At 29.4% G+C, this 25,034-nt stretch overlaps 1 protein-coding gene across 4 annotated transcripts in view; it reads left to right on the plus strand.

Moving 5' to 3' along the window:
• LOC107439530 (HEAT repeat-containing protein 5B) overlaps positions 1 to 25,034 on the plus strand; it is a 126,610-nt gene that overhangs the window by 69,052 nt on the left and 32,524 nt on the right. For all 4 annotated transcript variants that reach the window (XM_087167004.1, XM_043052959.3, XM_087167005.1 and 1 more), the window contains 7 exons: positions 2,403 to 2,592; positions 7,842 to 8,011; positions 10,683 to 10,998; positions 11,900 to 12,130; positions 15,642 to 15,742; positions 17,170 to 17,247; positions 22,552 to 22,620. In XM_087167004.1, coding sequence (XP_087023130.1) covers positions 2,403 to 2,592; positions 7,842 to 8,011; positions 10,683 to 10,998; positions 11,900 to 12,130; positions 15,642 to 15,742; positions 17,170 to 17,247; positions 22,552 to 22,620 — 1,155 coding nt within the window. The remainder of the gene's footprint in view (positions 1 to 2,402; positions 2,593 to 7,841; positions 8,012 to 10,682; positions 10,999 to 11,899; positions 12,131 to 15,641; positions 15,743 to 17,169; positions 17,248 to 22,551; positions 22,621 to 25,034) is intronic.

Genomic DNA, 25,034 nt, shown 5'->3' on the forward strand with positions numbered 1-25,034 from the left:
AATTTGTAAAACTATGTGTAAAAGAATGAAAAAATGATAAATAACTTTTTAAAAAAAACATCTTAAAAAAATTCCGAATGGCATTGGAATCATCACGCATTGAATGCCTCAAAAGGTGAGAATACGAAATTCCCAACTTCTAATAACAACGTATTTTATTTTATTTTATTTTATAACCGTCGTTGAACAGCCTACCCAATTTCATGGGTTTACGACTACTTACGTTCAACTCCGTAGCCTTGTAATTTTGAACCAATCCAGAAGACAAGGAAACTCCTGGATCAGTACCCCCAGAGGTATTGATTTGTTGTGGGAACATGGAGGACTTTGAGACTCGACAGATTTAACGTGCATCAGTCACCATTTACTACACGGGGAGTCTTCGGCCGGCGAGGATCGAACCCACGACCTCTTGGATACGGGCCCAGCGCCCTACCGACCAGGCTATCCCGGCCCTTTTAATAACAACGTATTAAATATATCGAAATTTAAAGGAAACCATACGAAGAAAGCTGACGAATGACAACTGCTGAAAAAATATCAACATACGCTGTGAATCGCTATGAATGTGTAAAAAAAAAAAGTTTGATATGACATAATAGACATGCCAAATTTACATCCCATAAAAATGCATTAAATATATCTAAATTAATTTAAAAAACCATAGTAAAGCAGCTATAAAAATTAAAAATAAATAAATAAAAAAGCTATCAGAAAAACTCATGTTTGCAAAAAAGAGGGGGGGAAAATCAAAATACATGATTGTTGTTAAAACTAAATATTTTTCATTAAGACATTTTCACAAAAATATTTTTTTTTTCCCTCACAAAAATGAGTCCCAAAAATAACACACAGAGCAACTCCTGATTATTCTAAATTGCTGTCATTTAGCTGCCAATTGTTGAGAAAGAGTCTTATAATGGGACAGTGAAACTCCGGTTTTTCGATGTCCATTTCGTACGTTATTCCATTTCCTACATCATTTTCTGCTGATCTATGTAAAGTGCCTATACTGATAATGCTAAGTTATTCCAAATTTTACATCATAATTTCACACAAAAAATTCCACTTTATTCGTTTTTTTCTAACATCAAAAATTTTTTTTTTTCTACAAAGCTTGCACAAATTTTTGCTGAGCACTTTTTTTCTTTTTTTTTCCAGTATAGTTTTGAACAATTATTTCATATTTTTGCATTTTAATGAGAAACAAAGTAATTTGAACAATTTTTAGTGGAAATTTCACTCCAAGTTAGTTTGGTATTGAGAAGGATCTGAAATGTTACTATGTTTCTTTCAAGAAGCAGCTAAAAACTGATGCTTTACAGAAAACTGACCATTAGTTTTTTGAAAAGGCGACTGCTTATTTTATCTTTTTTTTAAAAAAAAAACATGCTACCAAAGTAGCAAGTCATGACAAATCAAGTTATTGTATAAAAATTATTTTTGTATGAAAAATTGTTATAGCACGAATATTGTTAAAATACAAACCCTGTTTTCTTTTGGAATAAAGCTTAAATCAATAAATATAATTAATCTTTCCCTACTAACATAAGGATATAAGCTTCCTAGACCAAGATCAAGACTTGATTACTTTTCATAGTCATTATCAAGGTTTTCAAAAATCATAATTTTTTTTTTTAAAACAAAATCTAAAAATTTCATCATTTTGTTATTTAAATAATATTTTTTTTACATTTGCCAATCAAAATGCAGAACATTTTTTAAAATAATGCTTATTATTATTGAAAGACAATATGATAACTATAAATTTTAACAAAATTGTTAAAATATTTTTGTATATAATTATTTCTAACTAATTATTAAACAATTAAAATAATAGTTATTTTTACTTGATTAAAAATGGAGGGTTATTTTTGTTCAAGCTCAACACCAAACACCTTCCCGATTTCGTAAAAACAGAGACCCAAAGTGTCAGGCTTTCATTTTTTATTTACAAAAACTACATATTTTTATAAATACTGAAATTTTTGAAAGTATTTGTTTTTAAATAAATGTAAAATTAAATGGGTATAGTTAAAATGTCTGTAAAGTACACTTTTGATTATTGACCAGTCAAAGGTAGAATTTGACACAGCATGTTTATTAAATGCAAATTATTTTCCATCTGACTGAAGAAAAAAGATAATATTTAAAAATTTCATGTTATTTTTATCGAAATTTAGTCTTTCCTTTAAATTTTTATTTCTTTTATTAATTTTTGTCCATTTTGAACATCAAATAACAATTTACATATCTTTATTATGAAACTAGCCATGTCAATGAAATCTAGTTTAAAAAATCAGGTGGTTTAAATCAATGAATTTTTTAAAAATATCAAGTGACTTTCTTTTAAAAGTAATGTCAACCCTTGTCACATCTAAAAGAAATCATTTCCCTTTCAGCTGTGGGCTCTGCATGCATTGTCAATGATTGCAGACTCTGGGGGTCCAATGTTCAGATCTTATGTGGAGCCCACTTTATCCATCATTCTGAAACTCCTGCTGTTCATGGCTCCCACGCACATCGATGTTCACCAGTGCATTGGAAAATGCTTAACAGCTCTGATCACTACTGTTGGACCTGAATTACAAGGTATACCCTTCAAATATTGAACTGTCGTGTAAAATTAGTGAAATATAGTGCTACTGGCCACTTATAGTACTTTTTACAATGGCAATTTTACTTTTTGAATCATGTAGCAGATTTTCAAAAACTGAACATTTTAAAGGATTAAAAAATTTGTTTATAATATGAAGCATTTTTCTTTGGAAGCATTTCTCTAAATGTAATTAATGTTTACAAACAAATGTGATAAACATTACAAAATTTTAAAAAACAAGTATGTGTCGTGTGTCTACCACTACATAAATGCAATTCCAATTCTCCAATACATAAGACATGTTAACTCGATTCTATGTTGGGGCACCTTTTACATAGGTGAAGGTTGACATAGTCGATATCAACTCTCCCCCATGGGTGACCTTCGGATGTGACGCGAACACCCCTACCTCGACAGAAACTTCCACTTCGGTTTGAACAAGCCTACTTTAATGAATGGTCGCCAATGAATAGTTGACTTGTGACTGTGACATTTTACACCTCCTAGTGCTGTCGCTACTCAGTCTCGATCGCACACAACGTGGGCCGTGTACACTTGACTGTTAGTGTCAACACAGGAGCGACCACGACCGTTAACTGAATACAGCTCTCACGCTCAGCACTCGAAAAGTATGGAGATCTCAATACAGCTCTCTCGGCTTCTCACAAAACAACATTGAATTCACTAGTGGTATTTGTTCATTGAACTCTATCACAGTTATAATTCTGATGGGGGGGGGGGTACTGCAGTGTGTCTACCATTACAAAAATACAACTCCAATTTGAGTATTTTAAGAACAAAACAAAAATTATTTACAGTATCTAAAATTTTTTATAGAGATTTATAAATTCTACCGAGATACTTGAGGGGTTGAAAGGATTGATATACTTTATTAAAAACTTCATTTGTTTATGTAGCGTGTCTACCAATACAATTCCAATTCACTAGCACATAAGACATGTTAACTCAGTTCTATGTCGGGGTACATTTTTGTAGATGAAGGTTGACATTGTCGACGTGACTATCCCCACAGTGTGAAATTAAGTAATTTTCAAATTAATATACTAATAACAATTCTGTATTTATTAAAAATAATAATAATAAAAATGCACAAGAGGTTCATTTTTAATGAAAAAAGTGGTGTTTTGGTTTGGAGTAACAGACAGTTTTTCAATCTCCATTGGTCATTTGATGACCTTCTGTCTTTCCTTATATTGAACCTTATATTTCCTTCTATGCTTATATGTTGAAACCTTCATTATGAAGCTGCCATTTGTATTGAACTCATTCGTGCTAAAGCTTAAGAATATGCTTACTACCTTGCTATTCTGCAGATTCACTAAAGAGATCCGTTAAAAGTTCATAATCAAGAGTTAGGTATTGTGGACATAAAATGGTCTTTTGTTAAAGTTTAAATGTTTGTTTCTCTCATTTTTATCCTCTAATTTTTTTTAATTGTATTCACTGACTTTAGGTATAAAAACATAAATAAACAGCATTATGTTAGTTTCCTTAATTCTAATAATGTATCAAACGGTTTAATTTCTATTATAGTTTTTAAGGTGGATTATTCTGTTAGCTAATGTCTTGATTGTAGTAGCTTGATATTATGGATAATGAAAACTAAAAAAACATCGTGTTAATTTAAGCATAAAGAAATATTGCTGCTGTCCTAGCAGCTGTGTTCCAGTTGGTGTTGTGAAAATGATCTAGTTAGATTGCTGATTATTTGGGTAACGTAAGAAATGAAACAATTTTAACAAATCCTCCTGGTTAATCTGTGGCTTAACTAGATCATCTGTTAGAATAATTGATTTCTTCACTTAAGTAGTAACATATACATTGTGTAACAGTTTGCATTAAATGCCTATTGTTTTTACCTGATTTCCCCCCCGCTGTGTTGGAAGCTATCTGATTATATGAAAAAAATCGTCACAGCATTGTTTTTGTGTTCTTTGAATAAAATAACTTTTAAACATGCAATACAGCAAATAAACACGTTTTACCTTCAAACACTGAAAATAGCAATAATGAGAACTTGTAAACATAATGTTAGTATATATGTGTTATTGTATTTTGTGCTTAAAAAGAGTGCTCCTGTAGCACTGAAACATGCTTCCTCTTCTTATAATAACTAGTGGGCTGCGCCCCCTGCTCGCTCACGCTCACCAACCCCCGAAAATTGCAACACAATCTTATATGGTTTGCTTCGCAAACCAAGCTCGCTTTGCTCGCTACTAACTTAGGTACATTGCAAATGCACAAAATTCTAAGAATTAAAATCATTCAAATCCATATAACAACTTTTTTTTAAAAAAAATTACATCTTTTTAGTAAATACTAAGTCATTAAAATAAATTTGAATTCAAATAAATGTCATGTAATTCGTTAAACCTATTAGAAATGTGCTATAGTATAAAATCTTAAGATAAAATTTCTAAAACTGATATATCTTTAAAAAGGTTAAAATTTTGGCTATAATTAAGTCTATTAAAAATTTAAATAAGTGAATTGCAATGGAAAAACCTGCATAAACAAAGCATTATGTTCTTAAGAAATAATAACCATGAACGATTCAGAACTTTGTTTAAAACATGAGTGAGTATTAGTCTTAGAAGTTTGACATACAAAAGAAAAACTTGCAGAAACTAAACATTAATTTGCAATAAATACTAAATACGAACAAATACTGAAAAATATTAAGGGCTTTGTTAATAACAAAAAAAAAATTACTATTAAAGCTTAAGAACTTCCTCAAACGCACAATTATAAATTTCTGGACTAGGAGCTATCACTGTTAGGCTGTCAAATGTTCTAACCCTAGAGAGGCCAACATAAAGTTGCCCATGACTCAAATCAGAATTAGGATCTTCCATAAAAACCAACTTGGTTTCTGTTGCAGGATTTGATTGGATTAATTTATGCATTTGATGATATGATGCAACAAAGGGATTTATTTGTCTTAATAAATAATCTAACTGCTCCATCACTGACTGTAAACATCCACTGTTATTATCCATGCGTCTGTCAGTAGCTTCGCTGGAATCGAAAATATATAATTGCCCATATCCAGCTTTGTTACTATCATTTGCATACAGCGGAGAAACCATGTGATAAATCTGACCCTGAATGCGGAAACAATATGGTCCATTCCCAGAAGGTGGCTTTGTCTGCACTCCAAATGATGCAAGAGCAGCATTATATTCACGGATATGATCCCTATAGTTTTTGGCCTCGATGGAATTGTCACAGAGTAAATGCTTTAGCAAATCGGGAATGATAGTTAAATCTTCCAACTTGATTTTTCCATCATGGCAGCATTTGTTAGATTTCCCAGAGGAATTTTTTTCTTCTGCCCAGAAGTGAGCAGCACAAAAACTATTAAAATTTCGGTCAAGGAACCGATGTTGTTCTACAACATAACAGTTAAATCTTGAATGACAGCACGTCGTCTACGCATTCTTTCACCACTACGTCTTTCATAGCTGTCATCAATGCTCTCTTCCAATCTTCGGGCACACTTCTTTTGATTATACTTCAAAAGCGTAACAGCACGACTGAGACTCATTTTTTAATGAATAACTAATAACAATAATAAAACAAATAAATTCTTGATATAAATCAAAAATCGTCAAATAAATTCGTAATATATAAATTCGTGAAAAAAAAAACGCTTCCGACAAAATACTAAAATAGAGATCTATCGACAAAGACTACTCACTTCTGCCTAGCTTAATAGTATGAGATTGCTGCAGCTGATAGGGTGAATTTCGGAAGAGATCACATTTGATGAGAATGCTCTCTCTGGTTATTTCAGTTTCCGTTTTTAAAAGCGCTCTATGTTGAGCCACCTCAGCTAGATTTGGCATGTGACATTTCCATTGGCCGATTCGGGGAGTTGTAATGAGGCTTTTTTTGTCGTTGCGTAAGAGAAATATATATATAGATTTGTGATGTTTTATTTTTTTTCTGTTTTCACAATTTTATGTTATCTTAAATAATTATATTTTACTTCCATTAATTACTTTTACAATTCGAAATTATTTGTCAGGGCAGATTTCTTCTTTTTCCCTAAAAATTAAAAAAGCTTCTTCAAGAAAATATTTATTACAGCAGGAACATTTTTAAACGTTATATATAGCGTACTCTTTAGAGGATGGCCACCATTGCAGCAACCATTCCATTATAGTGACTGATGCATAAAACTCCATTACCTATTTTATGAATACAATGTCCACACTTAACCATTCATTTTAATAGAGCAACTAGAATTTCCTTGTTCGGTTTAAAAAAAGTTTAAGAAGAATTAATTATTTAAATCATTATTTCTTTTACTGTTACCACACAATAAATGTATAACGCATCGATTCTTCTTTGAAAGAAAGAAAAGTGACATAATCCACTAAATTCTATGCAGTAATTTTATCAGTCATACTTATCTTGTTTGAAAATTGTATGCACTTTTTTTTCGTGAAAAGTCAGTTGCCAAAATGTGGTTTATTTTCTGGTTTACAGCATCTAGACCATGAAAGTGGTATCAAGCATTGACTGTATATACAAGTATTCATATGAAACTAAATCATTTTTAAGAAAATTTCTTCTATTGTTTTAACTAGTCTTGTAATCTTTTAAGATATTTGTTGTATTGATTTCTCTTATAGCCTGCTATAGTCTTTAAACTTGCATTCAAGTAATAGTAGTTTTATGTATAATTTTTTCCTCTTTATTATTATTATTGCTACCCTGTTAGCATAATTAATGAAAGCACTATTTTTATCAATCTGTATTTTTCTGCAACCCAAAAGCAGTCAGACAGAAATTATAATTTACCGTAATCTAACATATGTGTAACAAATTTGGCAAACCTAAAGTATTTAAAAATTATGCATAAAAACTTTAGCTGTTTAAACATAAAGTGAATTTTGTGCAATAATACTCAAAAGAAAAGTTTAAAAAAAAATTTACATTAAAAGCCTGTTCTCAAGCATTATAACGAATTCGTTTTGTTTTCTTTCCCGTATAATTTTGATTTAAAACAAGTTTAGCTATGTTTTTTTTTAAGAAAAAAATATCAGTGACTTTTTTTTCTATTTATTTAAATTCTGAGATGAAAAATTATCTGCAGTGCTGGGGTGTTTCTGCTACTAGCAGTAGACCTTTTTTTTAAAATCTTTTTTTCTTTGCGTTGCAAAGTTGAAAAAAGAACTGATAAAAATGCATATTAACATTTATGTTATTTTAGGCAATTCACTGTCTGTGTGCACGACACGCTCATCTTTCCTTGTTGCGTGTGCCATAATGCAAGATCACGGTGACCCTTTGGTCCAAGCTGAAGCCATATCATGCCTGCAGCAGCTTCATATGTTTGCTCCAAAGCATCTCAATCTTTCAACCCTGGTACCCACTCTTTGTGTGAGTATAATCTTTCATTAACCAGCAGATTTTAACAGGTTGCATAGCGTTTTTAAAGAGTGCTTAAAGGTGCTTATTTTTAATTTATGTTTTTTAAAAGCTCTTAATTGTGCTATTAGTTCTACTATTAGTTCACACTCTTCCTATTATCTTGTTCAAATGTTCAATCGTTCATAAAATATTTTTTATCCATCCATTCAAGGCTGACGCTTGATTTTAATACAGTTTTTTTAAATATCAATTCATTCATTAAATTAGGATGAGCGAAAAATGAAATGGAATTTTCTAAAGGGTTAAGCGTTAGTCATTGTTTTAAATTTTACTATAAGCGATTCAGATTTTCACATATTTTAAAAATAACATCAGTGATAATTTCTAACTCATTTCAACTCTATTTGAACAAAAGAAAATAGTTTATTGCACACATTTGAATATTTAATTATTTTATATTCACTGTGTCTGATAAATTCAATAAAGAATGTTACGGGTTAGCACGTGTGGTTCACGTCACCCAATTTATACTTTTATAGTTGTCCAGGGTGCGTAGCGTTTGTAAAAAGTACTTAAAGGTGCTTTTTTGGGGATTTCGTTTTTAAAAGCTTTTAAAGGTGCTTTTTTCAGCTGGCGTTTTTAAAAAGTGCTTTTTTTCCGAATAATTTTTTTTCTTTCCTTCAGTGATATCTGGTGGATCCCATGCGTTTCACGAAAAATGGGGAGTTTGCTATGTAATCATTGACGCGGACTTCATGTCGTACCCATGTTATGACTTGCGCATGCGCACACTTGAAACCGAAACCCGAGTGCTCCAATTCGGATAGAGAATATCAGATCCTTATGAAATGTTTTTCTTTTTAATTTAATTTATTTTTGTTCTTGTTTATTTTATTTTACTTCTAGCACTTTTTTTGACGTAGGGGGTAAGGGTACTTTTATTCTGAGTTCAGGGTCAAGTTGAATTCACTCAGTGATGCGGGAAGGTACTGATTGTTTTGATTTACGCCCGTTTCTTTTTTGTTTTTTTTTAACGCTAAAACTGTTAATAAAAAGTTTTTGTTTTTCAATTATATCATTGATAGAATATGAATTTTTTGAGTGCTTGAAAATTTGTGTAAAGTGCTTGAAAAGTTTTTAAAAAGTGCTTATTTTTGATTCAAAGATTTGGCTACGCACCCTGTTGTCTGATACCACAGGCCTTTTTTTTCAATTCCTACTATTAATTCACACTCTTCCTATTATCTTGTTCAAATGTTCAATCATTAATAAAATGCTTTTTAATCATAGATTCAAGTTCAAAAACTTTTTTTTAAACTTGTAAGAGATGACACTTGATGTGAATACAGTTTTTTCAAATATGAATTAATTCATTAAATTTAATTAATATATTTTATAATAAAAATTAACTAAATTTTTTTTCTTAGTAGGAATTGTCTTTAAATTTTTTTAAAAATATTATTTGTTTATTGGGTATTTTTAAAAAGTGCTTAAATTTCTCTTTTTGAAAATAAGATATTTTTCTTTACCATGTCAATTTTTGCCACATATTATGCAAAAGGGTGCTTTTCAAAATACATTTCGGCATATTGTCGGCGTGTAGCATATGTAAGCAGTAATCATTTTACAACATGCTTGGCGAAATAGTTGAGGGTCTGCATGTGCGTGTACTGAGCTGGGTGAGGTGAGATTCTTGCACTCTCATGTGCAACTCTGCTGCATTTTGCAAGATATTCTCAACTTCAGGCTTCATTTTCCACCCTCTGTAATCGAACCAAAAAATCTCTCAATCTTTATAATCAAGAAAAGAGTTCAAAAAGTGTCAGAAATTAGTTATTTTATCATGATCATGTAATGTCTTTGAAAATTATTTTGCATTTTCTTAGTGTATATAGTACTTAAAAAAAGAGAAAAAAAACAGAAAGATATAATATAGAAAAGGAAGAAAAAAAAAGAAAAATAATAATAATAATGCAATCTTTAGTAGGTAAATTTAATGATCTGTTTAACATAAAATTCTATACAACCCTCATACTTTGCATTCCATAGAACTTCTTCTGTCAATGTACCTCAAGACCCAGAACTTCTGAATTCGATTACTGAAAGTGGGTTCTTATTTAAAGTATGAATTTTCTACCTCTTCATCAATCTATTAATATTCACATTCATATTTATTCTATTTATTGATAGACAAAACAAAGAACAATTTGAACAATCAAGATTTTTAAATATTCAACCCTTGTATAAAAAAAGCTATAATGTATTATAGGGCTCTGAGTTATTATAATTTTCTCTTTCAGCTACTAATAAAGATTAAAAGAATTTTTTTAATAAAATTTTTTTCTTTCTAATCTTGTCTTAAGATGCTTTTTTTCGGATTTCTTCCATTTCTATGATCTACCATACTAGATAGTACGATACGATACTAGATATGATCTGCGATAGTTCTATATAATACAGTTTGCACAATCAATATTTTTAATTATTTAACCCTTGTATCAAAAAAAGTTATGATGTTATTTGGTGCTCAGAGTTATTATAATTTTCTCTTTCAGCTACTAATAAATATGAAAAGAATTATTTTTCTTCTAATTTTGTGTCAAGATACTTTTTTTGTTGTGATTTCTATGATTCTGGCATGTTAGGGGAATGACTTTCCTGTATTTCTCTCTCATTTCAGTGTGCCTTGTATAGTTCTCACTTACTGCTGAGGCGTGCAGCAGTGGCATGCTTGAGGCAGCTTGCTCAACGTGAAGCCTCCGAAATATGCACTCATGCCCTCTCCTGGGCTCGAGAAACCTCCCCTGCGGTCACCAACAAGAGGTTTTTCTGTGATCACGGCCTGGAAGGAGTGATATTCTCAATGTTGGACACTGAAACTGACCTTCACTTGTTGGCTGATGCCCATGACACCCTCACCAGTATGCTGCAGACCCTTGCTGAAGAAAATGTTGGACATTGGTTGCAACTTTGCAAAGGAGTTTTAACAGCTACAGGTTACACCTTTTTTTTTATTTAAGTAGTTCCTTCCTGACATTTTTGCACTTTGACACAAACAATTATGTAATGATAATATGGAATCACAAATACTTTAAGTTTATGTTGTTAAGATGAGCAGACTTACAATAACAGGGCTGATTGTGCTCCGGAAAAGATCCGGATTTCCGGATTTTTTGCTAATTATGATCCGGAAGTTTCCGGAAATCGAGGGTTCAGACGTTTCAAAAAATCATTGATCACAAAAGTTTCTGGAAATCTAATTTTCAAAGGTGGAACTTAAAAACACAGTTTATTTTATTTGTAAGGGAGAGCCAGATACTTAATAAGCGTATATTCAAGATTAATATTAATTTTTTATCTGTAAATAGTTATTATAATCATAAACTCAAGAAAAAAAGATATAATTGTAAATTTTAATTACTTCTCCAGGTCAACATAGGTATTTGTAAATGGTATAGGTTTGTGTAAAATTTTAAATGTATTTTAAGTAAACCAAGAAATATTGAGAAAAAGGAAAAAACCCTGTTAAAAATTTTTTTTAATTTTTCGATTTAAACTTTTTTTTTTTACTCAAGAAATTTTCCGGAATTTTGACTTGGGCTCACAATCACCCCTGCAGTAAGACATTTGAAACCAGTCAATTTCTCAATAACCTTCATGTAGTGCCATCTTGTGATGAGCGGCAGGAACTTATTTGTACGCCCAATAACATTTCAGGCATATTTAATATAATCAGAACTGGACAACATCACAGTTTTTCTATTTTGATGACTATAAAAAATCCCTGAAATTCCCTGTGTGTAAAGCATCTAGTACATTATGCAACTATTATCATGAAATTCATATTATTTCATAAAATTTACTGGATTTTACCAATAAGTGCCTTATATATTCTAGAATTCGTCTCTAAACCTGAGAAAGATGAGAATAACGATGCTGATAATGATGCAGATGATGAATCTAGATTCAAGGCAACAGATGAAACTTCCTATAGTATTGTTTCTCCCAGATGGTCTACCAGAGTTTTTGCAGCTGAATCTTTGCAGAGAATCATTGGTGCCTGTGAGGAGAAGGCAGCTCACTTTGACCTTGCACTCGCCAGAGAAAATAAACTTCTGCACAATAGAGGTACAATTTTGTTTAGTTGAACAACCCCTTATCTTTCAGAGCTAACATTAAAAGAAAATTTATATACTTTCAAGATATTCAAATTAGTTACAGGGTATTTGTGCACCTGGAAATTCATGAAAAATCATGGAAAGTCATGGATTTCGGTATTGAACAAAACTTGTCATGAAATGTCATGATTTTAACTATTTTTTTAAAAAGAAATCTTGGAAAGTCATGAATTTAGGTTGCCAAAAAATCTAATATTTAAAATGGAATTTACACCTCCCTCCCAATTTCAGTGCTCCGAATATCTGAATTTGTTACAAAATCCCCACTTATAGTCATATTTTATTAAAATACAAATCGTTTTTATCCTGTTCTTTAAAAATTCTGATGTTCTTTCAAACAGTGAAATAACGAACATCATTTCTAGAGCGAATTATCTTTTAAACTTCTGTGATTTCAGAATTTTTTTATCTATTTATCATTTTTTTTTTATTTTATCAATTTAAAATTCTAAGTTAGGCTTGTTATATTACACTTACTTTAAAGAAGAAATAAAACAGTTTTAAATAACTACATATATCTGGCAGTATTTAGTTATTGGCTTTTGTACTTTTTTATAGCTATTTTATTGCCTCAACTCTTTCTGTACTCTGTATTTTAAGTTTAAAATCAATAAATACGAAGATACAGATTATGACAGTTTTGGTTATATCTATCATTGCAATTAATGTTATTATAATGCATTTTTGAATTTATTGTTGTGTTTTTGTGGGGGAAATAGTAACTTCGGTTAGTCATGAAAAATTCTTGGTATTATTATGGAAAGTCATGGATATTAAAATCTAAAATGTAGCAGATACTCTGCTTTTAGAGTTCATTTCAAAGAAATACTTTTTAATGTACAGAAAATGTTTATGTTTTCGAGATATTCAAATTAGTTACTAAATACAATTCACTACACAATTATGAAAATTTTTTTTAAATTTTTTTTCCTAGCATATGCAGTATAAAAGAGCAACTTTAAATACTCCTTTCTTGTACAATTTTAGTGAATTATTTTCAAATTTTAAAATAATAATTTTTTATCAGTTAAAAATTGCTCCAAAGATTTTATTTATAATTTTTTGAATGCTTTTAAAGTTATAATAAAAGATTGTTGGACAAAAAAATTAGTTTCTTATAGAATTGTCCATTTTTCCTTAAATGTTTAAGCTAGCATAATAATTGCATAAAATTTGCAAAATTTTATGCAATTATTGCAAATAACAATCAAAGCAATAAACGCAAGCTTATTACTATATTTTCTGGAATAAGATGTTCAAAAATTCTTGTTTTCGTTCATAATTTATTACTGATTTCTCAAACTTCGAAAGCTTTAAACTTAATTGATAAGTATGAAAAATTGCATTTCCTTTACACCTCTACAAAATAATGCTCTAAGTATTTTATTACAAGTTTTTTTAGAAAAAAGTGCCAGAATCTGAAAATGTCACTTCCATTATTGTTGGGTAGTATACTCGCTTATCTTTAAAAAAATTAACTTTTTGAAAATATTCTTTATATCTGAGAAGATGTAACATTTTGTTTAAAGAAAGATAAATTAATAAAATTATAAAATTAAAATAAAAACTATTATATTTACCTATAATGCATATTGCGTTCTCAATTACAAATAGCATAGCAATTTTTATAATACTGTTACTTATGAATGCTCAAACTGAATATGATACATAGATCTTCAAAATGCGACAAAAATAGCTGTGTTTTTCCTTATGAAAAAGAAAATCTTAACCTTCATGTAAAACTTAGAAATCTCTGGTACAATGTTAAATTTAATTAGTTTAAATGTAATCAATTTTTATACTACATATTACTCAACAATTGTATTAGGACCGAGATTGCCTGTTTGGCAGGGCACTGGACTCACGTTTGTGAGGACAGGAGTTCATATCCAGCCGGCCAAAGACTCCCTGTGTCGTAAATGGTTACTGATGCACGTTAAGTCTGCCGGGTCACAAAGTCCTCCATGTTCCCATAACTAATTATACTTCTGGGGGATACTGATTTGGAGATTGATTGTTCTCTGGTTGTTTTAATTTTCCGTTAAACTGGTATTTCTTCTAAATTATATTTCTTTAAGTATAAGGATGTTTAACCTTTTAGGTTCGGAAATGGATTGCTATTTCTCTTGAACTTGAAATAAAGTCAATTTTTTTAAAATGTATTTTTGTATGAAATTTTTAAAGTGTGAAAAAAATGATTTTAAAATGCAATTTCTTATAAATATATGTGCATACATAAAATATGATTAAGTCTGTGCTATCACTTAAAATTCTATTCTGGAGATCTCGGGAAATTTATTTTCATCAGGCAAATGGTCACCCTGTGTACATTAAACACAGAAAACCATGTTTTGAAAGAAAAAAAATTTAATTGGTGGTTTATCTTTTGTAACCGTCATTGAAAAGCCGACCCAATTCTGTGTTTACGACTACCAATGTTTAGCTCCATATTCTTGTAATTTTGATCCCAATCCAGAAGACAAGGGAACTCGTGGATCAATACTCCCAGAAGTATTGATTTGTTATGGAAACTTGGAGGATTTTGTGACCCCGACAGATTTAACGTTTATTAGTCACTAGTTACTACACGGGCATGGGTGCCACTCTTCAGTCCCAGGGACTGAAATCAGTCTTGAGAAAAATCAATAGACTAATAAATTCCATCAATTAAATAAATTTTTCTTTTTTTTTTCATTAGAAATTTTGTAATTTTTTTTTGTCGAAATAAAAAAATATTGTATCTTAATGAAAACATATGATATGGTATTGATGTCAGGACTTTAATTTATCTTCTTTTTGTCAGCTTCACTAAATCTCATTCTTTAAAGTCTTGGCAAATGGGATTGTCTGAACTTTATCTACTTGTGTAATTAAATTTTGTACTATTAATGAATCTAAGTCTGCTCTAGTTTGCTTCCTCCACCATAACCTATCGTCATGCTGGTCAAAGTTAAATCAAGATTATTTTTTTAAAAAAGAAAGAAATTATAGTGCTGGAGCGAAAAATAAGTAGTGGTAAGTGAAATACAGGGATACGAATGCTTTCAGGTTGTTCAGTAATAGTTGTTAAAAAATATACATGGTTGGCTGTTATTTTCGTTTTGTTTGTTAAAAAAACATAAAATAAAAAATTAGAAAAAATAATCAAATGATTGATTTAATATGTAGGCTAATATCAAGGAAAGGTAAATTTTGGTGTCAGTGTGCTATAAATTTCTAAAAGTTTGGTAAGCAACGCTAGACAGTATTATTTGGTCAAAAAATGAGTTCAGTCTTGAAATTTTTTTAGAGTGGCACCCCTGTACACGGGGTGACTTCGGCCGGCGGGGATCCAACCCACGACCTCTTGGACATTGGGCCCAGTGCCCTACCAGCCTGGTTATCTCACCCCCTAATTGGTAGTTTCAAAAGAAAAGGATTTTATGAAGAAAATAACTGAAAATAATTTTTTTACATTTCAGATTATTTGGCCCTTCATTTGTCTGATTTAGTGAGAATGGCTTTTATGGCTGCCACCTCAGACAGTGATCCACTTCGAATTAAGGGACTTAAAGCATTGGAAGTAAGTATTATTTTTAAAACAATTCCTTGTTACCTCCACCCATTTTAAAATAATGATAAGCATTCTCCCCACCAATTTGATAAGTTTTAAATGTTCTTTTCCCACCGCCTTTGATGGTGAGGTTTCGGCTATCACATTTACTATAGCATTATTTAAGTATGTTCAGCTTTTTTATCTCTATGTTTTTCCAGCAATTAAAACTAGCATAGTTTGCCCAATATAGCTCACACAAGAGCCCTCTGGCAGAATCACAGTGACATTGTCGCAGAGTTGTTGCAGAAAGGTTTTTCTTTGAAAAAGTTTTTTAAAAAAATTATTTTTTCTGCAGAAATTTACACGTAAAATTAGAATCATGCATTCAGATAATCATTTTTTGCTCTCTGAATTTACCCCAATAGTATCGTAAAATCGATGTTGTGTTTCGATTGTATTTTTGACAGTTATTGATATTGATTTTCACATGGTTTTTAAATATCCCGATATATTTCAAACAGTATGAAAATTCAAATCGTGCATTTGAGTATATCATGTTTTTTGGCTGTTATTGCTATTGATTTCCCCATAGTTTTTAAGTCCAATATTTCTTATACGATACTATTTATTACAACAATATAATCTCAAAACGCACATTTGAGTAACTCCTTTACGAGGAGCCCGATTCGCATGATTACGTTGTCGATTTTTTTTTTTGGCCATTGCTCTTACAAATTTCATGATTTTTTAAATATTTTTATTTTTATTTTGATAATTTTTTATAAGATGCAAAGAAGGTAATAATTAATGCATTTTCCCCCCACATAATGCGTGAATATAAAAATAGACTAAAATAAAATAAATTATTACTTGTTTAATTAAAAAAATTATATATAGCTTCTGTTTTTTTGTAAGTGCAGTGCTTTTGTTATTTTAAATTAGTAGCATATATGTTTGTTATTATTAAAAGTGTCCTGCAGAAAGATATTAGTGCTAGAGAACTTTGTCACAGATAGCTCGAAAAAATTCGGCTACAGAGCACAAGAGCGCAATAATTGTATTTCCTCTCAGTATATTGTATATGATATGTACAGAGAAAAAACTGGGATTTTTTTCCTCTAGATTTGAGTGACTCTCAGCATTTTAGCATAATTTTAGCATTTTAGTCTCCCCACCATAAATGGAAGCATAATTTCTCTTTGCTGTTATCTGCATTTTCTTTTTAAAGCATCATGCTCAATAATCTACATAATTTCTTAACTGTTTCCTACATAATTAAACTTCGTAAAATGTTTGGTTTAGTTTATTCTTTTAAAAAGATTTTGAATTAATTAGTTTATTACTTGAATAACTCAGTGTACTATATAAAATTTCTAATGGTTGCTAAATTTTATTAGGTTTTTTCTCTTTCAAATTGTCAGCTAAACTGATAGATATATTTATCTACATTTCAGATAATTATCAGCAAGTTTTCAAAAGTTCCAGAACCAGAATTTCCTGGGCATGTCATTTTGGAGCAATATCAAGCTCAAGTAACTTTTGTTTTTGAAAAGTTCTTTCTTTATAGATTTATTCTAATTAAAGTAGAAGAGCCGCCGTGGCTCAGGGGATAGAGGCCTTTCAACTAGGTGAAACGGGTTCAAACAATGTTGAAGTAAAATATCCTCAGTGGTATTATGGGTTAAAGTCTCCTTGCTGTCAGCATAATCGTGGGAGGTTTCTGTGGTTTTCCTCGCCTTGTAACGCCATCAAAAAGTCCTCCACGATTAGTTCCATCAAAAAGTCCTCCATAAAGACAAAATTTCTCCCTATACTTAATCCAGGAGTTCTTTTGTCTTCTGAATTTTGTTCAAAATTACAAGGCTATAAAGGTGAACAATAGTAGTCGTAAACCCTTAATTGTTGAAGGATAAGATAAGTTATAAGAATCAATAAAGAGAACAATGGAAATAAAAATACGGCTACCAAAGCTGAAGTCTTCAGGGGTACCAGCTCCGGAAGCCATAAAAACAAAACGTTTTTTATTGAGAGAGCCAGACAAATGTCAAAAATTGCTCTCTCAGTACCCCGAAGGTTTGGAAAAAGTCCAGGAAGAAAGACAAAAAATACATATAATCAAATCAGAAGAAAAATTTAAGCAAAATCATGAGAATATAATACAAAAAGGAGAATGCAAAAACTCCCAGTGAACTAGTCAAACAGCAAATTCATGAAACTAACTCAATGTAACTCATGCACAAGAAACATTTGAAATAAAAGAAAACAACGCCCCCTATTAAAATGCGCAGTAGGAAGAAAGAAAAAAAAGGATAGGAAAGGTAAAGATTGCTTAACAGATTTATATAATGCTTAACTGGGACTGCTCAGCCAAGATATTTCTCAATCATTTTCCTAATCAAAAATTTAACATTACAGTAATTGAAAAGAAAATCATTATTTCTCAAATTTTTCAAAAAATTATTTGTTGCCTCCTGAAAACACTCATCATTATTGCAAATTTTTTTTAATTCTAAGCAATTGAGAAAAAACTAAATTTTTGAAAATTTCACTGCACAAATTAGTATTAAAATTACAGAAAAAAATAACCTTAAATTTAAAAGCCTTTCGTTTATCAAAAACACCAATTTTAATATTTTCATCAACAATATCAATTTTAAAATCTAAATATTCAACTTTTAAGCAATTCTCATAAGTTTTTTTCAAAACCAAATCTTTAGGATAAATACTAAAAATAAAATCATAATTATCACAATTAAATGAAACTAAATCATCAATATATCTAAAAACCTTTAAAATCATTTAACTCAAGAAATTTAGCTTCAAAAAAATATTAGCAAAAGCACCAGAAAAGGAATTACCTTGTGGATTACCAATAATTTGTTTATAAAAATCCAGACCATTAAAAAGTGCATTCTCAAAAAGATTAAACCTACAAATATTCAACCAATAAGTGGAATACTAGTGTACAGATTTTCAAAAGTATTAATACTAGAAATTATATTATTTTTGATAAAATCCGAAACATAAACATTACTTTCAATAACAATATTTTTCTCTTTTTTAATTTTAAGTAAAATAATTTTAAGAAAATTAAACTTTTAACTAATATCAGAATTGTAACAATTAGTACCACAGGCAATAAATCTAAATTTAACTGGACATTTATGAAATTTAACAATTTGAAATAAATATGGAAAAGTAATCATATTTAATTAAAATTTTTTACTAAATGCAATAATCGTTTTTTCAATAACTTTCTTATCTTCTTTTAATTTTAAATAAGTATTATTAGCGTTGTATTCCCCAATAATTAATTTTTTTAAAAAATATTTACACATAATACAAAAATTATTTCATGCTTTATCAATAACTGTAATAATAAATTTATCCTTAAGAATTTTCATATTTCTAGACAAATCATAATCAATAATGGTACCACTAGGATATGAACAAAAACTGGTATTAAATAAATTAAATTTAACCTTTTCAATAATTTTAGTTTTCCACTCTGAAAAACCCTCAACGGGCCAATGAAATTTCCTGGAAATTTTAGCTATAAAAAAATCAAGATCTCTTTTAATGGATCAAATAAATTCTTCATTTTTCATTCTAAATCTTGTTCTAAATTTTGAACCTTTACTTGAAATATTAATTAAATCTTGATTACCAGTAATCTCTAAATTTCCTGTGATGGCATGACCATAATCTTGATCAATATACTGAGAAAATTCTTCTTCATTACAATAACAATTGAACTCTGAAATACAATTTAAGTTCCGAATTAAAAAATAATAATTACATACCTTTTTTCTAAGTGTAGAGGAATATTTATAAGCAGTTGAAACTTTAATTTGTTTTAAAGGAAAAATTTCAGAAAGACTATGAATAATTTGTGGCTACTTAGCAATTTCAAATTTTCTATCGAGAAAATTAATCGTACAAAAAACCTTTTTAACATTAGAAACTATATTGAAGAGCATTTCAGTTTTACTAACACCAAGTTTTGATTTAATCAAATCCAAAACAATAAATTTAATAAGTTCAGTATAAAATTTAATCTTAAAACAAAATTTAATAAAGAAATTTTTAAGAACTTTATTTTTAAAGCCAACAATATATTTCCTAATAATAAAATTATTATTCAAATTAACATTTAAATTACAAATATTCGAAAAATCATCAAAGTCAATTATATTCCCAGTACCCTTTCCACTACCTCTTTTATTCCTATACTTTGAATTAAAACCACTAGGAAAATTAAGAACTTTAAATTTATCATAAATACAAAAATCATCAATATTAATATTACCTTCCACATTAAATTTACTATTTAATCCATAAGGAAAAAGAGTTTTAAGACTACTAATGTAAATGTTTTCTAAATCAAGCCTATTATCTAAATTTTCCATAAAATCTAAAATAAAAAGAGTAACATTATCAAAATCATGAAATTGAAAATGTAAAATTTCATAATCTGCAGAACTATTATTATTATTTAAATTTTTTATGGCAGATCTGTGGGAATTAATTCGTTTATGAAATTCTGAACTAGTTTGTCCAACATAACATAAATTATAACAATTGCATTGAATTAAATAAATTATATTAAAGCATTTGCAAAAAAATACATTGGAATGGCAGTCAATTTGTGAATTATCAGCCAAAGGATAAGTTTTAAAATTTTTATTTTTAAATTTTTTGAACTTTTTAAATTTTTTTATATTTTTTAATTTATTTAAACACAAAATTTGACTTAGTAACTTTTTATCCGAAGTAATCCCTAAGTCAAGATTTACTTCAGTGCTCCTTGTTTGGGTGCGCAACGAGTCACGCTCCATGAAATAAATATAAATTGTATTTTGCATAGAAATAAATTTTAACCTAAAAAGTAAATACTTAATTAAACAAAATTAACATTAAACCTAGACAATTAACAAAACCCCCTTGACGCTTTAAAAAAGTTTAAAACTTTAAAAAAACATTATAAATCCAGGAACCTTTAAAAATTATAAGTTATAAGATATAGACTATAAGACTTAGATAATAGAGCCCTCTTCTCCCAATGAGGTGAATCAGGTTTAAATCCCAGAGGTGCCTGATCGACATAAGTTCTGTTCCTGGCTTGCACTGCCTGCAATTCTGACTTACAACTTTTTCAATGATGAGAGGATCCTAGGTTAGAATCCTCTTGCTGTAAGGCTGACTGTGGGAGTTTTACGTGGTTTTTCTCTCTATGTAAAGCTGATTAGTTCCATCCAAAAGTGCTCCCTTGTCTTCTAGATGCAATTAAAAATTACTAAACTATAGCATTGAAAACTGATGGCTGTGACTGAATTTTTGTTAAAAACAAGTTATTTTATCATGATTATGTAGTATTTTCAAAATATTTTAATATTGTGAATTGTTGCTTTTAGATGCATTCATTTCTATCCAGAACTTATGAAGAAAATTTTTTAAATAGTGTGCATATCCTAATCGTGATTTTACTTTAAAAAAGTGCTTAAAATGTTTTTTGAGCTCTGAAAATGTGCTTATTTTTTGTTGAAACATTTGGAAATCACCCTGTAGTTGTAATTAAACTTAATTTCAGGCATGCACACTCGTAACCCAACCATGTCCAAACACCTAACTCTATTGTTAGGGCTCTATCTTTTAATGGCCATGGTAATAATGCCACATAATTTAAACCATTGTCTGACGATGTGGACAGTGCCTGAGCTGGTAGCCTTCTCTCTAAACTTCTGGGTCACACCCAGCGAGAAGACTTTCAGCAACGTCACATTTAATGTGCACCTTGCTGTGTATACACGTTAATTGTTTTGTCTGCAGCTAGGGTTAAACTCACTATCCCTTCTGTACTACAGCTAGTGGTGTGTCTTAATTCCATAACTAGTGCCAAGATTAGGAAGGAAAAAAAAGGCTTACCTCTAGAGATGGAACAAATTTAGGGCCGCAGAATCTTTTTCTGAAGAGGGAACATAAAAAAATATTGTTGCGTTAGAGCTTCATTTCTCATCTGAATTCTAGTTCAATTGATAATAACTTGAGCCGCGATAGCTCAGGGAATAGAGTGTTCGCCTTCCAATAAGGTGAACCGGGTTCAAATCCCAGCAATAGTTGGTCAATACGAATTCCCCATCCGTCTTGCACCTACCACGGTGCTGACGTAAAATATCCTCAGTGGTAGATTGATCATGGGTTAGAGTCCACTTCAGGCTAACCCTGTGAAGTTTTGGTGGTTTTCTTCTCCATGTAGCGCAAATGTGGGTTAGTTCCATCAAAAAGTCCTCCATGAAGTCGAATCTCTCCCAATACTTAATCTAGAAGTTCCCTTGTCTTCTGGATTGGGCTCGAAATTATAAGTTGAGCATTACTAGTCGTAAACCCTAAAAATTGTGCCAGCTGTTCAACGACGGTTATAAAATAAAATAAAATTGATAATAACTTAATTATTCCAAAAGAAAAATATTAATTTGTCTTAAAAATTAAATGGTAAATCTGTGCTTACTTTTCGAATTAAAAAGCATTTAAAGTTTTGAACAAATTGTCTAAATTGTAACATGTATTTATTTCTCGCTAAAGAAAAATTAGTTTAATTTTTTTTTTTTTTTTTTTTACAATTTATAAATTAACTACATTATTTTTATTATTAAATAAATCTTATAACTGGATTTATTTTGAAAATAAATTGTTTAAAGCAATAAAAAATTTCAAAAGATTTAAATCTTTTGATGCCTTAAATAAATACCTCTACATTTTGAAAGTTGAATTTGAAAATTACATTTAGTTATTCCAAATATGTACTTAATATTTAGATCTTTTTTATGATATTATAGGTTGGTGCTGCATTGCGACCTGCTTTTTCTCCAGATACTCCATCACACATCACTGCCTTTGCATGCCAAGTAAGTTAGTTAACATTTCATGATGCATTGAAAAATCTATGTGGTTCTAAGATAATTATAACTGTCACAGATGCAATTTCTAAATGCTGCTAACATTTTATCCATAATTGTTTTTTAAAGATGCTTTAAGAACTTCAGTTTAGAATCAGGTGAATTTTATTGATATAATTAGTTAATTAATTTTATTGATATAAATATATTATTAAAAATAAATAAACAATATATTTGAAACTATATTAGTACATAATTAAAATAATAATAAACAAGTAATAAAAATTATTTTGAATCAATTCATAATGTGTACTAATGCATGATTTTAATTTATTAACAATGGAATAAATATGTATTATTATTAATTATTGAAAAACACACCTAAATTAAAGAAAAATCACAAAATTGTTAACACGGTAGCTTCTTTTCCTAAATTTTTAAAATAGCAATATTCTGTTTCTTTATACCTTATCTCAACTGCATGTTGACAAATATTTCTGTATGGAATAGCCTAAACTATTTATTGCAATCAAAATCAACCTGTGAAATAAAGGAGATTCTGAATTTTAACAGATTTTTATGTGCCTTAGTAAGATAATTTTCTTTTATAATGCTCCCTGCATGTAGTATGTATAAAAATTGAGAAATATATCTTGGCAAATAAAATGTGATTTCGAAGAATATGCTTTACAACTATTTAGTGGGATTTGTATTCATCATGTTTTTTTCACCTTCATGTTTTTTTCCTTCTTAATCCTTAATTAGTAGCGACTTTTTTGAGATATGTAAAAAAATATTAAAAGAAGGATATTGAATTTTTAAATATTAGAAAATATCAGAAATGTGTTTATAATGTGATTTCAAAAGTGCTTTAATTTTTATTCGCCATGTAATGATGTAAATGTGATAATTAAGACTTGACATAACACTATTTGCAATAAATTTTAATATAAAAATCAATTATAAATTGAAATATTGCAATGCTGTGTAAGTCTCAATGATTTCTTTAAAAGTAAGTCATTTGATTTAAATAATGAATCTGTCTCATAAGTTTTTACAAAGTTAAATAAAGAATGAACTTGATTCAAAACTAAGAGTTATAGAAGAATATTATTGTCTGCTTGGATGATAATAAATAACTCTGGGGTGATAATGTTTCAAATGATTATGTAACTCTCATGTTTGTAGTGATCCTTTCAGTGAAAATCTTGTTGGAATGATGAGACAGGGCTAAAGCATACAGAGAATTTTTTTTTAAAGAAATAAAATATGTGCCAAAGCAAAGAGAAGATTTTTGAGGCTCTGAAATTTCTGTTGCATCCAGTTTAACTCATAAAAGAAAAACATTTTATCACACTCACCTACTCTTGTGAGTGCTGACAAAAACTGGTGACATAACATTTCAATTTTTTATGTTAAAAATATTGTTCTAGCCGTACGTAAGTTTTTATACTCTAGGGGTGATTGCATTAAAAAAATGGGTGTTGTCTTTTGAAAAATTTGAAGCTTTGTTGCTGGGTAACCTGTCATTGATAACATTATTCTTGCACGTTGTGTTATAATACTTATGTACAAAGTTTTATTCTGTTTACTCAAGCAGTATGCTATCTGCAAAGGGTCATATATATTCTAAGTTATTTCCTAATCACCTAGCTCATTCCTAATCGTAAAACTATGAGAATCTTCATAGCTTTTATGTCATTTTTTATAAGTAACCCAAACTGCCAAATTAAAAATAGAAAATTTGGATTAGATTAAATTTTTTCTTTTAAAAAAAACATCAATTTAGAAATTTAATATTTTAATATGAGGTTTGTTGATTTTCAGAGTTTTAAAATTCATTGCTGTGTTGTTTTGTGGTGTTAACTAAGTACAGAATTATAACGTTTTTAAAAAGGCGTTTTAAAATTTTTATAAATGTTTGGAGTTTTTCAGAATGGAAATTTAGAAACCAGGGAAAATAATTATTTTTTTATATATAAGTAAAAAATAGTTCTGCAAAAAAGATGATGGAAATCTTGCTATTTCCTTGTTTTGAAATATCATCTTCCTAACCACTTTTAGTATTCGACTGATATTGACAAAATAATTTTTAGAAGAAAAGGCTTAATTAAAATTTTAATTTCATTTTTGCTTTGCAGGATCCTGAAATTATAAATTTAAAGTAAAGTTTAACAATTTATGAAATATTTTTAAAGGTAAAGGCAACATTATGTTCAAAAACTACAAATTTTTCATGTCATGCTCTACGCAAATTGTTATGCATTTATTTCAAAACAATTTTTTTCTTGATCTATAATGTGATTACCTGTGTTTTGAACTGAAATGTTGAAAAAGTTTCAAAAAGACAATAAAATACTACTATGTATTGTTTAATATTGATTTTTTTTTTAATTCTAATTCTTCTTTGAAGAATATTTAAA

The sequence above is a fragment of the Parasteatoda tepidariorum genome, chromosome 7 (genome assembly GCF_982258835.1).
Source record: "Parasteatoda tepidariorum strain Cologne lab strain chromosome 7, Ptep-v5.0, whole genome shotgun sequence".
Classification (NCBI taxonomy): Eukaryota; Metazoa; Arthropoda; class Arachnida; order Araneae; family Theridiidae; genus Parasteatoda; species Parasteatoda tepidariorum.